The 27,621-nt window shown below is 40.7% G+C and overlaps 2 protein-coding genes, 1 long non-coding RNA gene and 1 pseudogene across 3 annotated transcripts; 3 read left to right on the top strand and 1 right to left on the bottom strand.

Moving 5' to 3' along the window:
- Positions 1 to 1,501: 1,501 nt before the first annotated feature.
- Positions 1,502 to 7,101, bottom strand: LOC139533324 (apolipoprotein L6-like; annotated as a pseudogene).
- Positions 7,102 to 9,050: 1,949 nt separating this feature from the next.
- LOC139534349 (uncharacterized) lies at positions 9,051 to 13,132 on the top strand. The gene is made up of 9 exons (XM_071333429.1): positions 9,051 to 9,255; positions 9,468 to 9,570; positions 9,764 to 9,867; positions 9,952 to 10,035; positions 10,319 to 10,380; positions 10,515 to 10,589; positions 11,089 to 11,143; positions 11,555 to 11,743; positions 11,845 to 13,132. Exons 1-9 carry the CDS (start codon positions 9,130 to 9,132, stop codon positions 12,718 to 12,720), a joined length of 1,674 nt encoding a protein of 557 aa, XP_071189530.1. The 5' UTR covers positions 9,051 to 9,129; the 3' UTR covers positions 12,721 to 13,132.
- A 2,022-nt stretch (positions 13,133 to 15,154) lies between these two features.
- Positions 15,155 to 19,782, top strand: LOC139533427 (uncharacterized). Its single transcript, XR_011666745.1, has 6 exons — positions 15,155 to 15,233; positions 15,338 to 15,449; positions 15,988 to 16,087; positions 16,622 to 16,723; positions 17,116 to 17,217; positions 19,525 to 19,782. It is a non-coding gene; the product is annotated as an uncharacterized lncRNA (long non-coding RNA).
- A 2,601-nt stretch (positions 19,783 to 22,383) lies between these two features.
- Positions 22,384 to 27,343, top strand: LOC139534347 (uncharacterized). Its single transcript, XM_071333427.1, has 9 exons — positions 22,384 to 22,917; positions 23,130 to 23,232; positions 23,426 to 23,529; positions 23,614 to 23,697; positions 23,981 to 24,042; positions 24,191 to 24,265; positions 24,765 to 24,819; positions 25,231 to 25,419; positions 25,521 to 27,343. Exons 1-9 carry the CDS (start codon positions 22,792 to 22,794, stop codon positions 26,394 to 26,396), a joined length of 1,674 nt encoding a protein of 557 aa, XP_071189528.1. The 5' UTR covers positions 22,384 to 22,791; the 3' UTR covers positions 26,397 to 27,343.
- The last annotated feature ends 278 nt before the right edge of the window (positions 27,344 to 27,621 follow it).

Raw genomic sequence — 27,621 nt, 5'->3', positions numbered from 1 at the left:
CATGACATAAGTATTTGATCACCTACCAACCAGTAAGAATTCCGGCTCTCACAGACCTGTTAGTTTTTCTTTAAGAAGCCCTCCTGTTCTCCACTCATTACCTGTATTAACTGCACATGTTTGAACTCGTTACCTGTATAAAAGACACCTGTCCACACACTCAATCAAACAGACTCCAACCTCTCCACAATGGCCAAGACCAGAGAGCTGTGTAAGGACATCAGGGATGAAATTGTAGACCTGCACAAGGCTGGGATGGGCTACAGGATAATAGGCAAGCAGCTTGGTGAGAAGGCAACAGCTGTTGGTGCAATTATTAAAAAAATGGAAGAAGTTCAAGATGATGGTCAATCACCCTCGGTCTGGGGCTCCATGCAAGATCTCACCTCGTGGGGAATCAATGATCATGAGGAAGGTGAGGGATCAGCCCAGAACTACACGGCAGGACCTGGTCAATGACCTGAAGAGAGCTGGGACCACAGTCTCAAAGAAAACCATTGGTAACACACTACGCCGTCATGGATTAAAATCCTGCAGCGCACGCAAGGTCCCCCTGCTCAAGCCAGCGCATGTCCAGGTTCGTCTGAAGTTTGCCAATGACCATCTGGATGATCCAGAGGAGGAATGGGAGAAGGTCATGTGGTTTGATGTGACAAAAATAGAGCTTTTTGGTCTAAACTCCACTCGCCGTGTTTGGAGGAAGAAGAAGGATGAGTACAACCCCAAGAACACCATCCCAACCGTGAGGCATGGAGGTGGAAACATCATTCTTTGGGGATGCTTTTCTGCAAAGGGCACAGGGCGGCTGCACTGTATTGAGGGGAGGATGGATGGGGCCATGTATCGCGAGATCTTGGCCAACAACCTCCTTCCCTCAGTAAGAGCATTGAGATGGGTCGTGGCTGGGTCTTCCAGCATGACAACGACCCGAAACACACAGCCAGGGCAACTAAGGAGTTGCTCCGTAAGAAGCATCTCAAGGTCCTGGAGTGGCCTACCCAGTCTCCAGACCTGAACCCAATAGAAAATCTTTGGAGGGAGCTGAAAGTCCGTATTGCCCAGCGACAGCCCCGAAACCTGAAGGATCTGGAGAACGTCTGTATGGAGGAGTGGGCCAAAATCCCTGCTGCAGTGTGTACAAACCTGGTCAAGAACTACAGGAAACGTATGATCTCTGTAATTGCAAACAAAGGTTTCTGTACCCAATATTAAGATCTGCTTTTCTGATGTATCAAATACTTATGTCATGCAATAAAATGCAAATTAATTACTTAAAAATCATACAATGTGATTTTCTGGATTTTTGCTTTAGATTCCGTCTCTCATAGTTGAAGTGTACCCATGATAGAAATTACAGACCTCTACATGCTTTGTAAGTAGGAAAACCTGCAAAATCGGCAGTGTATCAAATACTTGTTCTCCCCACTGTATATAACATACAGATCAAATTATGTTAACAGTAACTACCTAGGAACAAGCTCAGTAGCTTGTCTGTCTGGGATAAACACTTAGGTCTCTACTACCTACTATAGCTGATTTGTGCAAGCATTTGAGAATGTATAAAGGAATTTGCTCATGATTACAATCTGTAGGCCTATCAGGGTGTCAGTCAGACTGCCAATACCTGTGTTTCTGTTCTATTTCTTGTTTCTGCATCTTTTACAATCAATACAGTCTATCACAGTGCCATCCATTTTGTCACCAAAGCCCCATACACTACCCACCACTGCAAGCTGTATGCTCTCGTTGGCTGGCTTCATATTCGTCGCCAAACCCACTGGCTCCAGGTCATCTATAAGTCGTTGCTAGGTAAAGCCCCGCCTTATCTCAGCTCACTGGTCACCATAGCAGCACCCACCCGTAGCACGCGCTCCAGCAGATATATCTCACTGGTCATGCCCAAAGCCAATTCCTAGTTTGGCCGCCTTCCAGTTTTCTGCTGCCAATGACTAGAACGAACTGCAAAAATCACTGAAGCCGGAGACTCATATCTCCCTCACTAACTTTAAGCACCAGCTGTCAGAGCAGCTCACAGATCACTGCACCTGTACATAGCCCATCTGTAAATAGCCCATCTAACTACCTCATCCCCCATACTGTTATTTATTGTATTTATTTTGCTTCTTTGCACCCAGTATTTCTACTTGCACACTCATCTTCTGCACATCTATCACTCCAGTGTTTAATTGCTATATTGTAATTATTTTGCCACTATGGCCTATTTATTGCCTTACCTCCCTTATCCTATCTCATTTGCACACACTGTATATATACTTATTCTATTGTATTATTTACTGCATGTTTGTTTATTCCATGTGTAACTCTGTGTTGTTGTTTATGTCGCACTGCTTTGCTTTATCTTGGCCAGGTCGCAGTTGTAAATGAGAACTTGTTCTCAACTGGCTATTAAATAAAGGTGAAATAAAAAAATTAAATACAACTGAGTAGTCTCAGTTGTCTAAGTAACAATCCTCTATCTTAGGAATGAATGAGATGATGTCACTCAGTTCGTTCAGGCTCTCCTGTAGCTGTTCAGCTGTCTGTCTGATCGTCTGGATGAACTTCATGGTCTCTGACTTGACCTCAGCCTTTGGTTCTTCACATGCAGGGTTCAGCTCAGTGGTGGAGTCTGTGTCCATCACTACTAACTTACTGGTATCACCCAGCTGTTCACCTTTGCCTGTCGGATGTTGTGGATCTCTTTGGCATCCATGGCGATGAAGAAGATATCAACCGCTACAAAAAAAGCGGAAAATATTCCTGTGGCCACTTCTGCCACACGAACTTCCCTGCCAGTTTGGGCTGCCACATTGCCAATGGTGGCCACCCGGAGGTATGCACCCCAGGCCCCTCCCAAACCTCGCCCCAGCATTTACCCCAGCATTTGCGTTGAAATGGTAATTTCCTATGTTAAAAGAGCCACTTGGCCTGTGTCTCCAAACCCTCAATGATGTCTTGTAGAGATGTCACCACAGAGTTCATCTTCTCCTGGAACTCCTTGATGATGTTCTTCATGGCTAGGCGGTTGGTGGACTGATTGACCATGTTGGTGATGTTTGATACTCCGGCTGTGGCTCCACCAACGACAGCCACCCCAACACCAACCCCAGTGACGATCAGGGAGGCGCCCAGAGTGAAGGGAGCCAGGATGAGCCCCACTATAGAGGTGATTCCTCCAGCTGCCCCAATAACACCTCCCGTCAGACTGCCTATGGTGGTTCCTTTGTGCATACTCTCCAAGCCGTCTGCCAGAGTTCTCAACTTGTCCAAGGTGATCTGGAGTTCCTCCACAGTTCTCACTGTATAGAACATTTATTTATACAGATAATTTGATTGAATTAATGAACTTATGGATTAATTAATCAATGAACAAACAAATTATATGAATTGATCATATGATCTTGTATAACAAACCTTTTTTGTGAGGAAACTGATAATGAAGGGTTTGCCATGATGTCACCAGCTGAAGGCCTAATGGTCGGGTCTTGTTGGAAGATGTCACACAGGAGGTCGCGGAGCTCAGATGAGAAGCTCTCTGGTGGAGATGGGTAAGAACCTCCCAATATTTGGGGGATGAACTTGATTATGCTTGCTGCAGCGAATTGTCAAGAAAGACTGGTTAATATTACACCACATTTTGCATTATCAGGAGGCAAACATGGAGATAGAAGTGTTACTTACTGCACACTGAAGCATGCACAACTCACACAGCACACATCCCAAGGACCAAATATCACTGAAAAGGAAACAAAGTACATTGATAAATCATTATCAATCGTAATTTCACATTGAAGGCAAATGTCTAACACTATTAGAAATTGAGTCTTCGCTTCCGTCAACCATATGACGTCACAGGATGGAAGTTCCCCTTTAATATATTTTTGTTTGAATTGAATTTACCTTTTGGTTTCATGAAGTCCCCCTGTCAGAATCTCTGGGCCTAAATAAGCCACTGCTCCATCCTCTGAAGAACCGGTAGCCCTGGCAGGAAAGAAACACATTAGTACACAGTCATCATACAGGATGTAACTCTATTAAGCATTAAAATACATTTTTACCAGTTTATTATTATCAAAAAAGTACCATGCTTTTCATTGACTCTTCCGAAATGTCCCAAACAAAGTGTCCCAAATTTTGTGAGGAATATATTCAGTGTAGAAAAAATATATATGTTTAGTTGAGTGAGAGAAACAAGAAATGAACTATTTATATCACATCAAATAACAGTTAATTGTCCCACCTAAAGGCTATATTCTGTAAAACTTTAATTAAAGGCCCACTGCAGTCAAAAAATTAATTTCCCGTGTTTTATATATATTTCCACACTATGACATTGGAATAATCCTGTGAAATTATGAGAATGCCGTTTTTGTGTAAGAGCTGTTTGAAAAGACTGCCTGAAATTTCAGCCTGTTTTGGTGGGATGGAGTTTTGGCCTGTCTGGTGACATCATAGACCAATAAGAAAGAGTTCCAAACCTCTCTGCCAATAACAGTTAGTTTTCAGTTTCCCCCTGCTCACTCAGACCACTTCCAGATAGTACTAGCACCATTCTTGCTTGAGAAATAGCTTTTTGCTTAGAAGCAATTTGTTTCTTTTTGATAATTTAAATTGAAACAATTAAGCACCTTACTGGGATGGTTTATCTAGAAATTATTTGATATTGAGACAAAAATGGCTACATTGGACCATTAATTAACACTTATTTTTTCAAGAAGACAATATGTACAACATTTAAATAAATCTGCCAGTTCATTATTATTTCTCAAACCTTTCCTCAGTGACCCCCAGACGTTTCATAATGCAGTTCTGGATTAGATCAAAACATGGAATGGCTGGGGGTCCCTGAGGAGAGGGTTGAAAACCACTTAGCAGACCAGTGTGTACCTGTGGTCTCAGGTCTCTGTGAAGAAGGCCCTGGTCGTGTACATGCTTCAGGGCCATGCAGATCTCAACAAGCCAGTCCAAGACGTGGGAAGAATTCCAGTGCATAATTTATGTTTAGCCTGAAACAAAATAGTTTTGATGCAGTCATGAATATAAATAGCTTCGTTCCAGGCTGACTACATTGCAGACGCCTGCCAGATCTCACAACGCCTGGAGAGGTGAACATATCAGCTAAGATATGATACAGCAATCTGATGCCCAACTGTACAGTCGATGACTTGGCATGCAACCATTGGTTGATTCAATGCAACTTCTGCAATGTAGTCGGGCCTGGAACGCAACCAATAGGTTATTTGTTCAGAAACCTGTTCCTCCAAGAATGGGTTCCCTGTCTCCTTCCCATCTTTGATCTTCTGTGTGAGATTTCCGCCCTCACAATGGTCCATCACTACATAGTAACTTTTATCATCTGTAAAAATGAATAGTTTATGATATTGTGAGATGTATTATTATAGCATAATAAATTAAATGTTTTTATGTTTATACTGTGGTAACTTGCAAACATATTGGGATGATGTTCCAGACACATATTAAACCTAGTCCTGGACTAATAAGCATTCTCAATGGAGTTTAAATCTGTGTCCGGAAACCACCCCTAACATCTCCTCTCTAAACTGAAAAATAATAAATACAAATATTTCTTCTCAAGGACACTATGTTTTTTCTCCATCTTTGGTTTTCACTATGGTGTCATTGGCAACTCAAATGTCATATATGTATATGTCCAATGTCAAATATTTTAATCTACAGTACTATTGTAATCATAAATAAAGAGTTGATATGTGTCATGTTCAATACCTATTTTGTAATTATAGACATTGTGCCCATTAGAAAATGTATTTTCGGAATGCAGTCTACATACTGTATACGTTATATTGTTCATGAAACGCAGGACTTCTCTTTTTGAATGTGTATAAGCTTAACTTAGCTTGCCTGTCTTCCAGTAAATATGATCTCCACTCGTATGAGCCAGAGTGCCACACACAAGGGCACCTACTTACTTCGTGTTAGATAAACACCCATGTCCAGTTCAGCTGAGAGAGTGGCAATAGTGGAGAAAGTTACAGGGCCCCGTCAGCTTGAGATAATGTGTCCGGAGCGCTGCAGGTATGAAAAAAATTATAACTCCACCGTTGCTCTTATATGGGGGAATCATCGATTAAAAATAACAGTGGGAAATAGTTTGAAGAATCCACGGTCCAGGCACTCGTGGGTTTAAAGTTGAAAATGTTGAAAACAGCTTTATTTACTGGGCTTATAGCATATAAAAAAATGTGGCGTGTTTCAGCATAATAAGTAATGTACTGGTGGGAGGAAAGTGGTGGAAACTCCCTTCAGCCAATCTTGCTCCAATCCAATTATTTTAAATGCACGAGGGAAAGTAAAGCGCACTCTTCTGGAAAAGGGAAGAGAATCAGAAACGCAGCTATCGAAGGTAGACAAACAATTCAATAGCCACCTGTGCTAAGGTGTGGTCACAGAAAGTTTAGGTTATTCCAGGTCACCACTACGGGTAGCTACTGGGTTACAATCACATCAACAATGGAGAAAAACAATCAAAACAATCAAATCTAATTTTATTTGTCACATACACGTGTTTAGCAGATGTTACTGCTGGTGTAGCGAAATGCTTGTGTTTCTAGCTCTAACAGTGCAGTAATGTCTAACAGTAATATCTAACAATTTCACAACAATACACACAGATCTAAAGTAAAGGAATGGAATGAAGAATATATAAATATTTGGGCTAGTAATGTCTGAGCAGCATAGACTAAGATACAGTAGAATAGGATAGAATACAGTATATACATATGAGATGAGTAATGCAAAATATGTCAACATTATTAAAGAGAGCACTGTTCCATTATTAAAGGGCAGCAGCCTCTAATGTGCTAGTGATGGCTATTTAATAGTAATTAACAGTCTGATGGCCTTGAGATAAAAGCTGTTTTTCAGTCTCTCGATCCCAGCTTTGATGCACCTGTAATGACCTCGCCTTCTGGATGACAGCTGGGTGAAGAGGCAGTGGATCGGGTGGTTGTTGTGCTTGATTGTCTTTTTGGCCTTCCTGTGACATCGGGTGCTGAAGGTGTCCTGGAGGGCAGGTAGTTTGCTCGCGGTGATGCGTTGGGCAGATCGTACCACCCTCTGCATTGGTGAGAGATTCCGTACCAGGCGGTGATACAGCCCGAGAGGATGCTCTCAATTGTGCACCTGTAAAAGTTTGTCAGGGTTTAAGGTGCCAAGCCAAATTTCTTCAGCCTCCTGAGCGAATTTTAGAATAACAAAAAGTGATGGCTGTGTTTTGTGAAGGCTTACCCTGGCGTGACGCGTTGATAACCGTGTAAATCTCTCTCTGACAAGGTGACTGTATGCAAATACTAGTTGCAGTATTCAAAACTCCCAACTGCATTGCTGTCTATTAGATACAGTGGAGGCTGCTGAGAGGAGAACGGCTCATAATACTGGCCAGAACAGAGCAAATGGAATGGCATCAAACACCTGGAAATCATGTGTTTGAGGTATTTGATACCATTCCACTATTTCTGCTCCGGTCATTACCATAAGCCTGTTATCCCCAATTAAGGTGCCACCAACCTCTTGTGATTAGATACAGTTAAGATGGGCAGTTTGCTATTTTGCATAAGCAAATTGGGACCAATAGGCAGTTAACACTGAGATATATGTTTAATAAAGAGATCCAGACTATGAATGTAAGTTTTCATACATTTACGTGATATAAAAACAATGTCATTGTATATAAAGCATCATAAAATGTGTGGTTTGCATCACTTAACACCTGATGTTACATATACACAACGTGAATATTTAGTGGCTATACTTAGCCAAAAATGAATGTTTTTCTTAGAAAATTTACTCAGGCATCTCTGGACATCTAATGAGCATTTTGCATGCATTGAATTTCAGAAAAGCAGAACTGCTGTGTTGACAAGCTGCAGAGGCATGCCATTTGGAGTGACAATGTCCAGTTTGGTATTTACAAAGATCCGCCACCAGATGGTGGCAAAAGTGTTTATTAAGATTTAATCTAGAAGAGAGTGGTGTTATTTTATGTTTTGATGGTTTACAGACACGTTAGCAGGTGTTTAAAGACACTGTTACGTGTATGTAACATCAGGCGTTAAAAGCATAAGTGCCTCAGTCAAGGGCACATCAACAAGAGTATTCACCTTGTCGGCTTAGGTATTCAAACAAGCGGCTTTTCTGTTCCTGCCCCAATGCTCAAACTGCTAGGGTACCTGCCAGCATATTCACTGTCTTCATCAAATCAAATTTTATTTGTCACATACACATGGAACTGAATGCTTTGGTTTAGTCCAAAAGTCCCTATAGTCTCTCCCAGCTGACACACCGGTTAATAGTTAATCCATTATTGCTTGACATGTAATGCGGATATGGGTGTGTTTGTTTGATCAAACCACATAAGTAGAGGAGTCCTGCATATAAGACTGGACCTCCTATTCAAATCATAGGTAAAGTAATCCAGCAGCACAACATTCAGACAGACAAGCAAAGGTAAACCTGTGTTAATAACATATACACCTTACTGGTATGGTTGTATTATTGCAAATCAATGTGTTTATACACTGAGTGTACAAAATATTAGGAACACCTGCTCTTTCCATGACATAGACTGACCAGGTAAATCCAGGTGAAAGATTTGATCCCTTGTTAATGTCACATGTTAAATTCACTTCAATTATTGTCGATGAAAGGGAGGAGACAGGTTAAAGAAGGACTTTTAAGCCTTGAGACAATTGTGCCATTCAGAGAGTGAATGGTGCATTTGAACGGGGTATGGTAGTAGGTGCCAGGAGCACCGGTTTTAGTGTGTCAACAACTGCAAAGATGCTGGGTTTTTCACGCTCAACAGTATCCCGTGTGTATGAAGAATGGTCCACCACCCAAAGGACATTCAGCCAACTTGACACAACTGTGGGAAGCATTGGCGTCAAGGTGGGCCAGCATCCCTGTGGAACACTTTCGACACCTTGTGGAGTCCATGCCCCGACAAATTCAGGCTGTTCTGAGGGCAAAAGGGGTGAAACTCAATATTAGGAAGGTGTTCCTAATGTTTTGTGACCTCAGTGTATATGAAAATGTACTTTATTGATTTGCTAATTGACATGAGTGAAACACAGATTCCAGTGAAATTTAAAGATGGGGAAAACACAGAGTGTCCTTGAGAAGAAAGGATACACTACTCAGAAGGAGGTAGAGAATGGTGTCATAGCTACTGACAAACATGGTGACCAGTTCGTCATTAAAGAGATCAAATTGTATGAGGTAAGTGAGAACTATTTGTTATTTCTGAATTGATTACATCTTAGAGTTTTTGGAATGATCACAGAGGGATAGTATACATAATTGGTTTTCAATTATAGGCAACTCTGCAGATGCAACAATAATGACTGATAATGACATGTATTCATAAAGATAAACTAAATAATTAACATGCCTATATCTTTCAATAAGTCACATATCATTTGTTTTGACAGACATCTGTCCTGAACTCAAGTGCTGGAGAAATTGTCTCAGAGGTTGAATGCCTCAGACAGATTATTCACCCCCACATTGTAAGCTACAAAAACTCATTTCTAGGTAACTACATCATTAACTTTGTCGTTATATTTGTCGTTTTATGTATTTCATTTGTTTCAGAGACAATGTATTGGAATTACAAGGTAATACAGTATCAGCTATATCAACAAATTAACTACTACAGTATTAATATGTTTCACGATTAGTATTCTCAAGTAGTGTTCACACACAAACTACTAATACATTTTCACAGAGGATAACTGCTACTATATAGTGACAGACCATTGTGCAAAGGGAAATCTCTCTCAGAAGATACAAGAGCAGATGACTAACCCTACAGAAGAGTACTCTGAGAAGGTAACTGAAGTAATGACTAGAAGAATCCACATCACAACTGTTTTTATTTTAGACTAAATATACATTACTTTGATACCTTCACAGATTATGGACTGGTTTGTCAAGATCGGCATGGCCCTGAAGCATGTACATGACCAGGGCCTTCTTCACAGAGAACTGAGACCCCAGGTACTGCTAACAGAACATATTGTAAAGACTATTAGTTTATAGATAGCCTGTAAATAAACTTAAAGAAAAAGGAGGGTTGATAAAATGTAAGGTTTTATGTAAAGCCCTGTTTAAATAATCAACTGCATGTTATGATTTGTGGGGGATTGTTGACTTCACAGCGAGACAAATAGAGATTATTACACCAATGTATGTTATGATTCATATCAGTGCCGAAATTAAATGATGGAATGTCATAAACTGTTGCTTAACACCTCAACTGGTATTTTCTTATCTATACTAGAACATACTTCTCACAGAATTTGAAACACTTCGTTTGGGAGCGTTTGGAAGTGCCAACGAAAAGTATGTTAGTTTGGTAATTATAAAAGGCTCATGTTGAATTTACACAACATACATTAATAATAGTTTTGTATTTTTTATTACATAAATGAGTATGGGGGGAAAATTCTGTTCATGTGACTTTTTTTATTTATTAGGACTACCAACGAGGATGGAATAGTGGGTTATTTAGGCCCAGAGATTCTAACTGGTGGAATCTATGACACCAAAAGGTAGAAAACATTTAAGACGCATATTTAAATATATATTCCTGGAAAAATGTAAGGATATTGAGGTAATCATTTGCAATTTCCCTAATTGTTCAAGGTAACGTGAGATGAGAATGAAATCACAAAAGCTAACAAAACATTTGATGCTAGGTAATCCCTCATTTACTGTAACTTGAACCCTCTGTCACAAGGCCTATGATGTGGCATCATAAAATGACATGATATATGTCACAAGCCATACGTTAGGTAAACCAGGCCAATAAGATGACCTAGACAATAATGAAAATGTGAAGTTGACATTTGCAGAGATCTGCTGACATGGTTGTTACACCACACACACACACACACACGCACACACAGTGTTACCATAGGATATGTTTATGAAACATTTATAGAGGATTTATAACAGGTTTATAAGTGCAAAAATAAGCATGAGGGTTATGCAGTGTAAAATAATAATAATTACATGAGAATTAACGTATTTATTTTCCATCCTTTGCAGTGATATTTGGTCCTTGGGGTGTGTGCTGTATGAGTTGTGTACGCTTCAGGGTGCAGTAAGTAATCCTGCATTCAAATGCTCGCTGTTATTTCACATTTTCCAGTTGGTGAAGTTGTATACGACGTGAGTGCAGTCAAATAGTTTTAAAGTAGAAATAATTATTCAACCAATGAGATAAGTGTCTACCCAGCTGGCTTAAGATAGCTAACATTGACAAAGTTAAACTAGCTACATGTATCTTATAAAAATGATTAAGATTGTAAGATTGCTCTGTTTTATCAATTTTCAGCTGAAAAGTTGAAAGATCAGACAACAAAAACGTGTAAACTCAGGTTGCAAAATTCTGACTTGAAGGGTTGATCAAAATCCAATAATTCTGACACAAGTTGAACTCGTTCTATTTTGCCTGTCCACCACCCAGATAATGATGGATATCGTGTGATCATAGACAGTTATTTCTTCTCAGTTCACTGCAGAGAACACATTGAAGCTCATTGAAAAAATATTGGGGGGTCCTTACCCATCTCTACCAAAGAGCTTCTCACCGGAGCTCCGCGACCTCCTGTGTGACATCTTCCAACAAGACCCGACCATTAGGCCTTCAGCTGGTGAAATCATGGCGAAACCCTTCATTATCAGTTTCCTCACAAAAAAGGTTTGCTATGCAATATCAATCGTTCAATCATTCAATATGTCTGGTAACCATCTACATTTCCATTCATTAATATACATGTATGTATTCATTCATTTCTATAGAGTGAGAAAACTGTGGAGGAACTCCAGACAACCTTGGACAAGCTGAGAACTCTGGCAGACGGCTTGGAGAGTATGCACAAAGGAACCACCATAGGCAGTCTGACGGGAGGTGTTATTGGGGCAGCTGGAGGAATCACCTCTTTAGTCGGGCTCATCCTGGCTCCCTTCACTTTGGGCGCCTCCCTGATCGTCACTGGTGTGGGTATTGGGGTGGCTGTCGCTGGTGGAGCCACAGCAGGAGTATCCAACATCACCAACATGGTCAATCAGTCCACCGACCGCCTAGCCATCAAGAACATCATCAAGGAGTTCCAGGAGAAGATGAACTCTGTGGTCACATCTCTACAAGACATTGCTGAGGGTTTGGAGACACTCATGCAAAGTAGCTCTTCTAAGATAAAAAGTGCCGGTTTCAATGTAGAGGCCGCTGTTAGTGCTGGGGTGAGGGCTGGGAAAGGCCTTGCAGGCACAATAGAGCTCTTCAGACTACTCCAGGTGGCCAATATTGGCAAGGTGGCAGCCCAAACTGCCAGGGCAGTGCGTGTGGCAGAGGTGGCGACAGGAATATTTTCCGCTTTTTTTGTAGCTGTTGATATTTTCTTCATCGCCATGGATGCCAGAGAGATCCACAACATCCGACAGGCAAAGGTGAATGAACAGTCTGGTGATACCAGTAAGTTAGAAGTGATGGACACAGACTCCACCACTGAGCTGAACCCTGCATGTGAAGAACCAAAGGCTGAGGTCAAGTCAGAGACCATGAAGTTCATCCAGACGATCAGACAGACAGCTGAACAGCTACAGGAGAGCCTGGACGAACTGAGTGACGTCATCTCGTTCATTCCTAAGATAGAGGACTGTTACTTAGACGACTGACCTACTCAGATCTAATCATACTTTAATATTTAACTTCTCTGTAATAGACCGGTATGGGCAGATGTCCTTTTTGATAGCCAGAAACTCACTTTCATCCTTAAGACATGGCTTGTACAACTCAGTTATGATAACTAAGTGGTACAGATCAAAATCTATATCACAGACACCTCTACTTCTGAAATTATTATTTTTATATCATAACTGTCGGGATGGATTTGATCTGTATATTATTTTCATGAAACAAATTGTATTAAAATAGTAAGCTGCAAAATGATCATTTTCAATCTATTCATACATGAAGGTGCATGGTGATTGTATAGAATTATATTAATAAAACATTGACTGATATGAAACATTATACATTTCATGGTAAAATAATAAAGATCAGTTCATTAAAAAAAAAAAAAAAAAAGTGTACAATGCACCAAATCTGTCTTTTGGCCTGATGGTAGCATTTTTCATGCCCAAATACACACTGGTAAACCCTGTTGAAGTGCAAACAACAGATATATTTCAAAAACGTTCATATTTAGCAGCCTGTTAGTATCCGGTACTTGTTTGTGTTGCACCTGTATCCTGGAAAATGGACATTGTACACATGTGTACACATTAACCGTGTACACATTACCCATGTGGTGTCATGCCCTGACCTTAGAGAGCCTTTTTATTCTCTATTTTGGTTAGGTCAAGGTGTGAATAGGGTAGGTACTCTAGTTTGTGTATTTCTATGTTGGCCTGGTATGGTTCCCAATCAGAGGCAGCTAGCTGTCTATCGTTGTCTCTGATTGGGGATCATATTTAGGCAGCCTTTTTTCCACCTGTTGTGTGTGGGATCTTGATTTTGTATTGTTGCTTTTTTAGCCCTACAAAGCTGTACGTTTCGTTTGTTACGCTTTCTTGTTTTGTACCGGTTATCATAAATAAAAATGATTAACCTACCCCACGCTGCATCTTGGTCCGACCATCCTTCCAACAACGATCGTTACATGTGGTCCTGTGTGGCTCAGTCGGTAAGACTTCAGAGTCGTGAGTTCAATTCCCATTGGAGTCACAAATTGTTCTGTAAGACACTGCATAAAAGCATCAAGCTAAATGACAATATCCATGCTGCCTAAGAATACTCTGTTTGAATAGTTCCATTTTCTAATTTTTTTTATGGAGTCCTTGAACATGTCTCCTTTTTTCCCTGCGTCCTAACGACACTGTAACAGTGCGTAATGTTTCACATGGGAAGGTATATAAAGGCAAGAGACAGCACAACGAGCTACCCAGGTAGCCGAGAGGATTTGTGTGAATTTTGATACTACTTACGTACAAGTTGTAGAATGAACGACTGACTCAGACCCTGGTGCTGACGTGTCTGTCTGGGACTCAAACGCTCAGTGAAGATGCTGGAGAAGTCAACCTGAATGACATCACAGTACAGATTCAGCCTGAACAGGCACAGGGCGTAGAGACTGAAGTTCTTCTCAGCTCTAAGCACCAGCCCGAGCCAAGACAGTCAGTAGCTGCCAGCCAGACATGTGTAACCTTCTGATGGAACTAGGAGCCATGAAGGCCCGACTGACAGGTACAGAGAACAGTTGGAGGAACTGAAAAAGATGGAGGCTGTTGTTGACTCCTACATGCAAATGAAAGTTATCAAAATCCAATGTTTAAACAAATGAATTTCTATATCATGTTTTCAAGGGTTCAGATTGATAATGTGTTTGTTTTTGAGCCAGATGCCTGTAAGCCGAAGACAAATGTCCATTCCTAACAAGAATGGGCAATAAAGTTTTGAACTTAAAGCGGAAGTTCGGCCATTTTTATATGTGGCCTTATTTTCACACATTTTGTGCTTGTAGTTGTTCCCCCAAACTGTTTTTAAAATGATTTGTATATTTTGTTTAGTTACAGAGTCATCACTTGCCATAGACTACAATACATTATTAAAATGTGTCTAAAACATGTTATAAAACACTCCAACCCAACTAATATTACATCAGAATCTCTGTCTGGATAATGTCTCTGCACTCAATTTAAAAAGCAAATGTTCCACTGTCCCATAATACCATATTTGCATAATTTTGTTATAAACAGCATCATTCACTGTGATTTTTTTTTGTGCTAGGACATTATCCAGACAGAGATTCTGATGTAATTTCAGTTGGTTTGGAGTGTTTTATAACATGCTTTAGACACATTTTGATAATGCATTGGAGTCAATGGCAAGTGAAGAATAAGCAAAATGTGACAAACAATTTTCTCTGTAACAAAATATGAACAAAAACTTTTTGGGGGATTAACTAAAGCACAGAAAGAGTGAAAAAAGGCCACATGTAAAAATGGGTGAACTTCCCCTTGAAACTTGGGAATCAGCTGCTAACAAAGAAAATGTCACATGATACTGTTGTTTGATCAAGCAGCACAGCTCACAACCATGGAGACCAGACTGTCAGCTGCAGAGAGCCAAGTGGAAAGGCTGAGGAACATGGAGGTGAATGTTGCTCTCCTACACAGAGAGAACAAATGTAATCTAAATCTTTTGAACAATCACTTATTTTTGTGAATATATTAAGTTCAGAATGATAATCAACAGCTGCTAACATACAGAATGTCGTATGTATTGTCATAGCTCAAGTAGCACAGCTGACAGCCATGGAGAGCAGACTGAGCACCAGTGAGAGCCGGATGGAGAATGAGCACCAGTGAGAGCCTGATGGAGAGGATGGAGACAAAGCATAAAGGTGAAATGTGCACTGTATTTTCACCTGTCTACATTTTAAAGTGCCATCATCACTGACCAGTAGGCCAACCAATTAAGTGCTTTACTGTAATAGATGTCCATTAAAGTGGGGGAAAAATTGCTTTTTTAGTGGTCTGAGTTGGGAGAGGAAAACTGAAAACTAGCTGTTAGTGGTTGATAGGTTTGAAACTGCCTTTGTTATTTAACATTTACATGTTTAGTCATTTAGCATAAACTCTTATCCAGACCGACTTATAGGAGCAATTAGGGTAAAGGGCACATCGACACCTTGTTGGCTCAGGGATTCGAACCAACAACTTTTTTATTGGTCTATTAACAAATTTACTGTATGGTGATTTCACAATGGAAAACCAAAACTCTTGCCCATGCAAATCTGCTGATTAGAAGGTCCTGTGTAGACAGGAAATAACAACACTGATCCCATTTTTTGTTTCATCAGCTGTTGCGCAATATGAAATATGATCTGCCTAAATAAATGTTATTACATATTTGTTCAAATTCCTTTTTTTACGTTTCAGGAGAGGAAGCTTCAAGATTTGACATTGAGGATCAACACCACAGAGTTCAGAGTGGAACAACAGCAAACCCTGCTGGACGAACTGAGAAGACACATTGAGGGTAAGGGACAGGGGATACTGAATAAAAAAAGAGTTCACAGAAATAGCTGTATACAGTACATCTCGGGAGATACTTTTATGGAGTAAAATAGTCTGTGCAAAAAATACAGTAAAACTCATTGTAATCTGGCAGTGTGATTTAATTCGTAAGTTTTCTTCAACAATGTAAGGATGTGATTAACAAGAGTTTAGTAAACTGATTTTAATGCAGGTTGTTTAAGCAAAGTTTCAAATTGATTCAACTTGCAATATTATATATATAACATACAGATCAAATCATGTTGACAGTAACTACCTAGGAACAGGCTCAGTAGCAGAGCTGTCTGGGATAAACACTTAGGTCTCTACTACCTACTATAGCTGATTTGTGCAAGCATTTGAGAATGGATAAAGGAATTTGCTCATGATTACAATCTGTAGGCCTATCAGGGTGTCAGTCAGACTGCCAATACCTGTGTTTCTGTTCTATTTCTTGTTTCTGCATCTTTTACAATCAATACAGTCTATCACAGTGCCATCCATTTTGTCACCAAAGCCCCATACACTACCCACCACTGCAAGCTGTATGCTCTCGTTGGCTGGCTTCATATTCGTCGCCAAACCCACTGGCTCCAGGTCATCTATAAGTCGTTGCTAGGTAAAGCCCCGCCTTATCTCAGCTCACTGGTCACCATAGCAGCACCCACCCGTAGCACGCGCTCCAGCAGATACAGTGGGGCAAAAAAGTATTTAGTATTAGATACAGTTAAGATGGGCAGTTTGCTATTTTGCATAAGCAAATTGGGACCAATAGGCAGTTAACACTGAGATATATGTTTAATAAAGAGATCCAGACTCTGAATGTAAGTTTTCATACATATACGTGATATAAAAACAATGTGTGGTTTGCATCACTTAACGCCTGATGTTGCATATACACAACGTGAATTTTTAGTGGCTATACTTAGCCAAAAATGAATGTTTTTCTTAGAAAATTTACTCAGGCATCTCTGGACATCTAATGAGCATTTTGCATGCATTGAATTTCAGAAAAGCAGAACTGCCGTGTTGACAAGCTGCAGAGGCATGCCATTTGGAGTGACGATGTCCAGTCTGGTATTTACAAAGATCCGCCACCAGATGGTGTCAAAGGTGTTTATTAAGATTTAATCTAGAAGAGAGTGATGTTATTTTATGTTTTGATGGTTTACAGACACGTTAGCAGGTGTTAAAAGACACTGTTACGTGTATGTAACATCAGGTGTTAAAAGCGTAAGTGCCTCAGTCAAGGGCACATCAACAGAGTATTCACCTTGTCGGCTTAGGTATTCAAACAAGTGGCTTTTCTGTTCCTGGCCCAATGCTCAAACTGCTAGGGTACCTGCCAGCATATTCACTGTCTTCATCAAATCAAATTTTATTTGTCACATACACATGGTTAGCAGATGTTAATTCGAGTGTCACGAAATGCTTGTGCTTCTAGTTCAGACAATGCAGTAATAACCAACGAGTAATCTAACCTAACAATTTCACAACAACTACCTTGTACACACAAGTGTAAAGGAATGAAGAATATGTACATAAAAATATATGAATGAGTGATGGTACAGAACGGCATAGGCAAGATGCAGTAGATGGTATCGAGTACAGTATATACATATGAGGTGAGTAATGTAGGGTATGTAAACATATAAAAGTGGCATTGTTTAAAGTGGCTAGTGATACATTTTTTACATACATTTTTCCATTATTAAAGTGGCTGGAGTTGAGTTAGTATGTCGGCAGCAGCCACTCAATGTTAGTGGTGGCTGTTTAACAGTCTGATGGCCTTGAGATAGAAGCTGTTTTTCAGTCTCTCGGTCCCAGCTTTGATGCACCTGTACTGACCTCGCCTTCTGGATGATAGCGGGGTGAACAGGCAGTGGCTCGGGTGGTTGTTGTCCTTGATGATCTTTATGGCCTTCCTGTGATATCGGGTGGTGTAGGTGTCCTGGAGGGCAGGTAGTTTGCCCCCGGCGATGCGTTGTGCAGACCTCACTACCCTCTGGAGAGCCTTACGGTTGTGGGCGGAGCAGTTGCCGTACCAGGCGGTGATACAGCCCGACAGGATGCTCTCGATTGTGCTTCTGTAAAAGTTTGTGAGTGCTTTTGGTGACAAGCCAAATTTCTTCGGCCTCCTGAGGTTGAAGAGGCGCTGCTGCACCTTCTTCACCACGCTGTCTGTGTGGGTGGACCAATTCAGTTTGTCCGTGATGTGTACGCCGAGGAACTTAAAACTTACTACCCTCTCCACTACTGTCCCGTCGATGTGGATAGGGGGGTGCTCCCTTTGCTGTTTCCTGAAGTCCACGATCGTCATCTTTGCTTTGTTTGCGTTGAGTGTGAGGTTATTTTCCTGACACCACACTCCAAGGGACCTCACCTCCTCCCTGTAGGCAGTCTCGTCGTTGTTGGTAATCAAGCCTACCACTGTACTGTTGTCTGCAAACTTGATGATTGAGTTGGAGGCGTGCATGGCCACGCAGTCTTGGGTGAACAGGGAGTACAGGAGAGGGCTCAGAACACACCCTTGTGGGGCCCCAGTGTTGAGGATCAGCGGGGTGGAGATGTTGTTACCTACCCTCACCACCTGGGGGCGGCCCGTCAGGAAGTCCAGTACCCAGTTGCACAGGGCGGGGTTGAGACCCAGGGTCTCGAGCTTGATGACAAGTTTGGAGGGTACTATGGTGTTAAATGCTGAGCTGTAGTCAATGAACTGCATTCTCAGAACCTGTCTTACCCAGAACCTGGGTACAACTCAGCTATAGCTATCAAAATCTATATTACAGACACCTACTACTCTAATTCAGACATCTATGCACACACATAGACACACACACAAACTGTTACAATAGGTTATGTTTATGACATGTATGCATAAAAATAAAATAAATCATTAACATGCCTATATCTTTCAATAAGTCACATAATTTGACTCGAACTCCAGTGCTGGAGATATTGTCTCAGAGGTTGAAACCCTCAGACAGATTAGTCATCCCCACATTGTAAACTACAAAAACTAATTTCTAGGTAACTACATTTTACTTTGTATTTTTATTTGTCTCTATATGTGTTTTCATTTGTTTCAGACACAGTGTATTGGAATTCAAGTTAATACAGTATCAGCAACTTCAACAAATGAACTACTACAGTGTTTATTTGTTTCACAAATAGTATTCTCAAGTAGTATTCACAAACAAAATACTAATACATTTTCACAGAGGATAACTGTTACTGTATAGTGACAGACCATTGTGCGAAGGGAAATCTCTCTCAGAATATACAAGGGCAGAGGACAAAGTCTACAGAAGAGTACTCTGAGAAGTAATACCTAGAAAATACCACACCACAACTGTTTTAATTTTAGGCAAAGCATACTTTACTTTGATACCTTCACAGATAATGGACTGTTTTGTCTAGATCTGCATGTGTCACTCCTGCTCCCGCTCCCCATCTCTGGCACTCGAGGGCGCCAGGCTGCCTATCATTACGTGCATCAGGCCTCATTGGACTCACCTGGACTCCTTCACGTTTTGATTGCCTTCGCTATATCTGTCTGTTCCTCTGTTTCATTCCTGTGTCAGCATTAAGGTCATTGTTTTTTCAGGAGTTTTCCAGACGCTTTCCTGTCCTGTTTCATGTCATCTTATGAATTAAATGTTCACTCCCTGTACTTGCTTCTCGTCTCCAAGCGTCTGTCCTTAAAGAATGCTGACACCACAATTTGTGTTACGCGAGGCGGAGCAGGTGAGCCCAAATGCAGTCTCAGGAAACAAGGGTAGGTAACCAATGTATTTATTGAAAAGCGGGAGAGGAGACGGGGTGCAGTCCAGGGAAATCTCGGGCAGATAGGGGGGTATCCGGACTGAGGCTGAGGCTGGGGGCAAGGAGATTAGGAACCGGGTAAGCAGGTCTGGAGCGGAATCCAATGAAACAGTAGAGCGGGGATCCAGGGAAAGGATGCAGGACTTAGGAGACAACAGACTGGAGACAGGTACCAGAGTCAGAGCAGACGGGACTGTAGCGGAAGAGAAAAGGCTAGGGAAAACAGGCACAACAGGATAACAAAATGTATGCAGGAACAAACAGCAGACTGACTAAGTAGAGGCTACGATCTGGCAGAGTGGCAGGGCTGAGTATTTGTAGGGTTCTTGATTATGGAACAGATTGCAGCTGGTGGGAATCTGCTCTGATTCCAGCACACCTGTCTCCAATCACACAATCGCATACACAGAGAGAGAGAGAGAGAGAGAGGGAGAGAGCACTGGGTGAGTGGTGGCAGGTTTAGGGAGGTCCAGGAAGAGAGGTAGAGGGCGTGGCAGGAGCAGATGCAGCAATTTGAAGCATCAGGTAATTTTTGTTTTGTTTTGTTGGTGACATCGGGTCCGGGTGCCGCCGCCGATGGAACCGGGGGTGCTTCAGCTGGCTCTTGGGGCCTCCATGCCTTAACTGGCTCAAGAGGGTTCCTTGCCTCGGTTGGCTAGGCAGGCTCCCACCCCGCGTCACGCCTCAGCCGGCTCGTCAGGCTCCCACGCCTCGTCTGGCTCGTTGGGCTTTCAAGCCTCGGCTGGCTTGTCGGGCTCCCACACCTCAGCCGGTTCGTCGGGCTCCCACCCCACGTCATGCCTCGTCCGGCTCCCACCCCACATCATTCCTCGTCCAGCTTGTCAGGCTCAGACGCCTCGTCAAGTCTCGGCCGGCTCGTCGGGCTCCCATGTCTCACCCCATGATAAATAAAAAAGTATACAAGTTTCATTTAAGGACCAAAACATTTACAGGTGTGCCATATTGATTGCAAAATAGTTGGGAAGAGATTTTTGATGTACCGATTCCATGGCACATGGCTTACGAACTGATACACAAAACAATGCTGGATTCAAAACTTAGAGCTTTTCAATTTAAATTATTACACAAAATTCTTGCAACCAATAGAATGTTATATATATGGGGGATACAACCATCCCATCTCTGCAGATTTTGCTCAAAGAGACCCGAAACATTAGATCATTTGTTTTGGTACTGTCCATAATATGTAGCTTGTTTTTGGTTGCAGGTTCAGGAATGGCTGAAGAATTGCAACATTTACCTGGAGCTCTGAAAATAGCACCGCTAGGTGATTTAAAAAGTCATAGTCAATCCATCAATAATATAAATTGCCTTTCATTTTCAATATGTAGAATCTATGAGAATAGAAAGGTTCAGCACTTTTGTGAAACATCACAGCGCAGTTGAAAAATATATGGCAAATAGAAATCAAAACTGGATGGTGTTCAGAGATAGATGGAAGGGGTTGAGTGGAGCTGAAGGATGGGACTAAAAACAAACAGAAGATAACTACCGTAAAATATACTGTGTCCGTAAAATGTATAAAGTATGTAAAAGCTGGAAGTAGAAGCCTAAGTGTTGTTGTCCGTTAGTTTACTCCAATAAGGGGAGGGATGGTAGGGTTAGAGAAAAATAATAAAGGAATATACATTTTAAAAATTTAATTTGTATATTTTATATTTTTACTACAAAAATATGTGGAGGATTGGAAATTATGCAGACAATTACGTTGATGGAAGACAGAATCTGCCTGCAATATTAAAGGTGATCTACCCATTACCCCCCCCCAATTTTTTTTTTTTATAATAATAAACACACAGGTACGTACAGAGGACAATAAAAGCAGGAAAAACTAACAATTTGACAACAGTAAACAGCTCTTGTTTCATCATTTGAACTCTACTTCAGCCTAAAGGCATACAATAGGATTTCCTGTAAATCACATGAACTGAATGCTTTGGTTTAGTCCAAACGTCCCTATAGTCTCTCCCAGCTGACACACCGGTTGATAGTTAATCCATTATTGCTTGACATGTAATGCGGATATGGGTGTGTTTGTTTGATCAAACCACATAAGTAGAGGAGTCCTGCATATAAGACTGGACCTCCTATTCAAATCATAGGTAAAGTAAGACAGCAGCACAACCAGAAGACAGACAATATTCAAATCTTAGGTAAGGTAATCCAGCAGCACAACATTCAGACAGACAAGCAAAGGTAAACCTGTGTTAATAACATATACACCTTACTGGTATGGTTGTATTATTGCAAATCAATGTGTTTATACACTGAGTGTACAAAATATTAGGAACACCTGCTCTTTCCATGACATAGACTGACCAGGTAAATCCAGGTGAAATATTTGATCCCTTGTTAATGTCACATGTTAAATTCACTTCAATTATTGTCGCTGAAAGGGAGGAGACAGGTTAAAGAAGGACTTTTAAGCCTTGAGACAATTGTGCCATTCAGAGAGTGAATGGTGCATTTGAACGGGGTATGGTAGTAGGTGCCAGGAGCACCGGTTTTAGTGTGTCAAGAACTGCAAAGATGCTGGGTTTTTCACGCTCAACAGTATCCCGTGTGTATGAAGAAGGGTCCACCACCCAAAGGACATTCAGCCAACTTGACACAACTGTGGGAAGCATTGGCGTCAAGGTGGGCCAGCATCCCTGTGGAACACTTTCGACACCTTGTGGAGTCCATGCCCCGACGAATTCAGGCTGTTCTGAGGGCAAAAGGGGTGAAACTCAATATTAGGAAGGTGTTCCTAATGTTTTGTGACCTCAGTGTATATGAAAATGTACTTTATTGATTTGCTAATTGACATGAGTGAAACACAGATTCCAGTGAAATTTAAAGATGGGGAAAACACAGAGTGTCCTTGAGAAGAAAGGATACACTACTCAGAAGGAGGTAGAGAATGGTGTCATAGCTACTGACAAACATGGTGACCAGTTCGTCATTAAAGAGATCAAATTGTATGAGGTAAGTGAGAACTATTTGTTATTTCTGAATTGATTACATCTTAGAGTTTTTGGAATGATCACAGAGGGATAGTATACATAATTGGTTTTCAATTATAGGCAACTCTGCAGATGCAACAATAATGACTGATAATGACATGTATTCATAAAGATAAACTAAATAATTAACATGCCTATATCTTTCAATAAGTCACATATCATTTGTTTTGACAGACATCTGTCCTGAACTCAAGTGCTGGAGAAATTGTCTCAGAGGTTGAATGCCTCAGACAGATTATTCACCCCCACATTGTAAGCTACAAAAACTCATTTCTAGGTAACTACATCATTAACTTTGTCGTTATATTTGTCGTTTTATGTATTTCATTTGTTTCAGAGACAATGTATTGGAATTACAAGGTAATACAGTATCAGCTATATCAACAAATTAACTACTACAGTATTAATATGTTTCACGATTAGTATTCTCAAGTAGTGTTCACACACAAACTACTAATACATTTTCACAGAGGATAACTGCTACTATATAGTGACAGACCATTGTGCAAAGGGAAATCTCTCTCAGAAGATACAAGAGCAGATGACTAACCCTACAGAAGAGTACTCTGAGAAGGTAACTGAAGTAATGACTAGAAGAATCCACATCACAACTGTTTTTATTTTAGACTAAATATACATTACTTTGATACCTTCACAGATTATGGACTGGTTTGTCAAGATCGGCATGGCCCTGAAGCATGTACATGACCAGGGCCTTCTTCACAGAGAACTGAGACCCCAGGTACTGCTAACAGAACATATTGTAAAGACTATTAGTTTATAGATAGCCTGTAAATAAACTTAAAGAAAAAGGAGGGTTGATAAAATGTAAGGTTTTATGTAAAGCCCTGTTTAAATAATCAACTGCATGTTATGATTTGTGGGGGATTGTTGACTTCACAGCGAGACAAATAGAGATTATTACACCAATGTATGTTATGATTCATATCAGTGCCAAAATTAAATGATGGAATGTCATAAACTGTTGCTTAACACCTCAACTGGTATTTTCTTATCTATACTAGAACATACTTCTCACAGAATTTGAAACACTTCGTTTGGGAGCGTTTGGAAGTGCCAACGAAAAGTATGTTAGTTTGGCAATTATAAAAGGCTCATGTTGAATTTACACAACATACATTAATAGTTACATCAATTAATAGTTTTGTATTTTTTATTACATAAATGAGTATGGGGGGAAAATTCTGTTCATGTGACTTTTTTTTATTTATTAGGACTACCAACGAGGACGGAATAGTGGGTTATTTAGGCCCAGAGATTCTAACTGGTGGAATCTATGACACCAAAAGGTAGAAAACATTTAAGACGCATATTTAAATATATATTCCTGGAAAAATGTAAGGATATTGAGGTAATCATTTGCAATTTCCCTAATTGTTCAAGGTAACGTGAGATGAGAATGAAATCACAAAAGCTAACAAAACATTTGATGCTAGGTAATCCCTAATTTACTGTAACTTGAACCCTCTGTCACAAGGCCTATGATGTGGCATCATAAAATGACATGATATGTGTCACAAGCCATACGTTAGGTAAACCAGGCCAATAAGATGACCTAGACAATAATGAAAATGTGAAGGTGACATTTGCAGAGATCTGCTGACATGGTTGTTACACCACACACACACACACACACGCACACACAGTGTTACCATAGGATATGTTTATGAAACATTTATAGAGGATTTATAACAGGTTTATAAGTGCAAAAATAAGCATGAGGGTTATGCAGTGTAAAATAATAATAATTACATGAGAATTAACGTATTTATTTTCCATTCTTTGCAGTGATATTTGGTCCTTGGGGTGTGTGCTGTATGAGTTGTGTACGCTTCAGGGTGCAGTAAGTAATCCTGCATTCAAATGCTCGCTGTTATTTCACATTTTCCAGTTGGTGAAGTTGTATATGACGTGAGTGCAGTCAAATAGTTTTAAAGTAGAAATAATTATTCAACCAATGAGATAAGTGTCTACCCAGCTGGCTTAAGATAGCTAACATTGACAAAGTTAAACTAGCTACATGTATCTTATAAAAATGATTAAGATTGTAAGATTGCTCTGTTTTATCAATTTTCAGCTGAAAAGTTGAAAGATCAGACAACAAAAACGTGTAAACTCAGGTTGCAAAATTCTGACTTGAAGGGTTGATCAAAATCCAATAATTCTGACACAAGTTGAACTCGTTCTATTTTGCCTGTCCACCACCCAGATAATGATGGATATCGTGTGATCATAGACAGTTATTTCTTCTCAGTTCACTGCAGAGAACACATTGAAGCTCATTGAAAAAATATTGGGGGGTCCTTACCCATCTCTACCAAAGAGCTTCTCACCGGAGCTCCGCGACCTCCTGTGTGACATCTTCCAACAAGACCCGACCATTAGGCCTTCAGCTGGTGAAATCATGGCGAAACCCTTCATTATCAGTTTCCTCACAAAAAAGGTTTGCTATGCAATATCAATCGTTCAATCATTCAATATGTCTGGTAACCATCTACATTTCCATTCATTAATATACATGTATGTATTCATTCATTTCTATAGAGTGAGAAAACTGTGGAGGAACTCCAGACAACCTTGGACAAGCTGAGAACTCTGGCAGACGGCTTGGAGAGTATGCACAAAGGAACCACCATAGGCAGTCTGACGGGAGGTGTTATTGGGGCAGCTGGAGGAATCACCTCTTTAGTCGGGCTCATCCTGGCTCCCTTCACTTTGGGCGCCTCCCTGATCGTCACTGGTGTGGGTATTGGGGTGGCTGTCGCTGGTGGAGCCACAGCAGGAGTATCCAACATCACCAACATGGTCAATCAGTCCACCGACCGCCTAGCCATCAAGAACATCATCAAGGAGTTCCAGGAGAAGATGAACTCTGTGGTCACATCTCTACAAGACATTGCTGAGGGTTTGGAGACACTCATGCAAAGTAGCTCTTCTAAGATAAAAAGTGCCGGTTTCAATGTAGAGGCCGCTGTTAGTGCTGGGGTGAGGGCTGGGAAAGGCCTTGCAGGCACAATAGAGCTCTTCAGACTACTCCAGGTGGCCAATATTGGCAAGGTGGCAGCCCAAACTGCCAGGGCAGTGCGTGTGGCAGAGGTGGCGACAGGAATATTTTCCGCTTTTTTTGTAGCTGTTGATATTTTCTTCATCGCCATGGATGCCAGAGAGATCCACAACATCCGACAGGCAAAGGTGAATGAACAGTCTGGTGATACCAGTAAGTTAGAAGTGATGGACACAGACTCCACCACTGAGCTGAACCCTGCATGTGAAGAACCAAAGGCTGAGGTCAAGTCAGAGACCATGAAGTTCATCCAGACGATCAGACAGACAGCTGAACAGCTACAGGAGAGCCTGGACGAACTGAGTGACGTCATCTCGTTCATTCCTAAGATAGAGGACTGTTACTTAGACGACTGACCTACTCAGATCTAATCATACTTTAATATTTAACTTCTCTGTAATAGACCGGTATGGGCAGATGTCCTTTTTGATAGCCAGAAACTCACTTTCATCCTTAAGACATGGCTTGTACAACTCAGTTATGATAACTAAGTGGTACAGATCAAAATCTATATCACAGACACCTCTACTTCTGAAATTATTATTTTTATATCATAACTGTCGGGATGGATTTGATCTGTATATTATTTTCATGAAACAAATTGTATTAAAATAGTAAGCTGCAAAATGATCATTTTCAATCTATTCATACATGAAGGTGCATGGTGATTGTATAGAATTATATTAATAAAACATTGACTGATATGAAACATTATACATTTCATGGTAAAATAATAAAGATCAGTTCATTAAAAAAAAAAAAAAAAAGTGTACAATGCACCAAATCTGTCTTTTGGCCTGATGGTAGCATTTTTCATGCCCAAATACACACTGGTAAACCCTGTTGAAGTGCAAACAACAGATATATTTCAAAAACGTTCATATTTAGCAGCCTGTTAGTATCCGGTACTTGTTTGTGTTGCACCTGTATCCTGGAAAATGGACATTGTACACATGTGTACACATTAACCGTGTACACATTACCCATGTGGTGTCATGCCCTGACCTTAGAGAGCCTTTTTATTCTCTATTTTGGTTAGGTCAAGGTGTGAATAGGGTAGGTACTCTAGTTTGTGTATTTCTATGTTGGCCTGGTATGGTTCCCAATCAGAGGCAGCTAGCTGTCTATCGTTGTCTCTGATTGGGGATCATATTTAGGCAGCCTTTTTTCCACCTGTTGTGTGTGGGATCTTGATTTTGTATTGTTGCTTTTTTAGCCCTACAAAGCTGTACGTTTCGTTTGTTACGCTTTCTTGTTTTGTACCGGTTATCATAAATAAAAATGATTAACCTACCCCACGCTGCATCTTGGTCCGACCATCCTTCCAACAACGATCGTTACATGTGGTCCTGTGTGGCTCAGTCGGTAAGACTTCAGAGTCGTGAGTTCAATTCCCATTGGAGTCACAAATTGTTCTGTAAGACACTGCATAAAAGCATCAAGCTAAATGACAATATCCATGCTGCCTAAGAATACTCTGTTTGAATAGTTCCATTTTCTAATTTTTTTTATGGAGTCCTTGAACATGTCTCCTTTTTTCCCTGCGTCCTAACGACACTGTAACAGTGCGTAATGTTTCAC

The sequence above is a fragment of the Salvelinus alpinus genome, chromosome 11 (genome assembly GCF_045679555.1).
Source record: "Salvelinus alpinus chromosome 11, SLU_Salpinus.1, whole genome shotgun sequence".
Classification (NCBI taxonomy): Eukaryota; Metazoa; Chordata; class Actinopteri; order Salmoniformes; family Salmonidae; genus Salvelinus; species Salvelinus alpinus.
The sequence above is the reverse complement of the archived record's forward strand: the minus strand, read 5'-3'. Positions and strand labels throughout refer to the sequence as shown.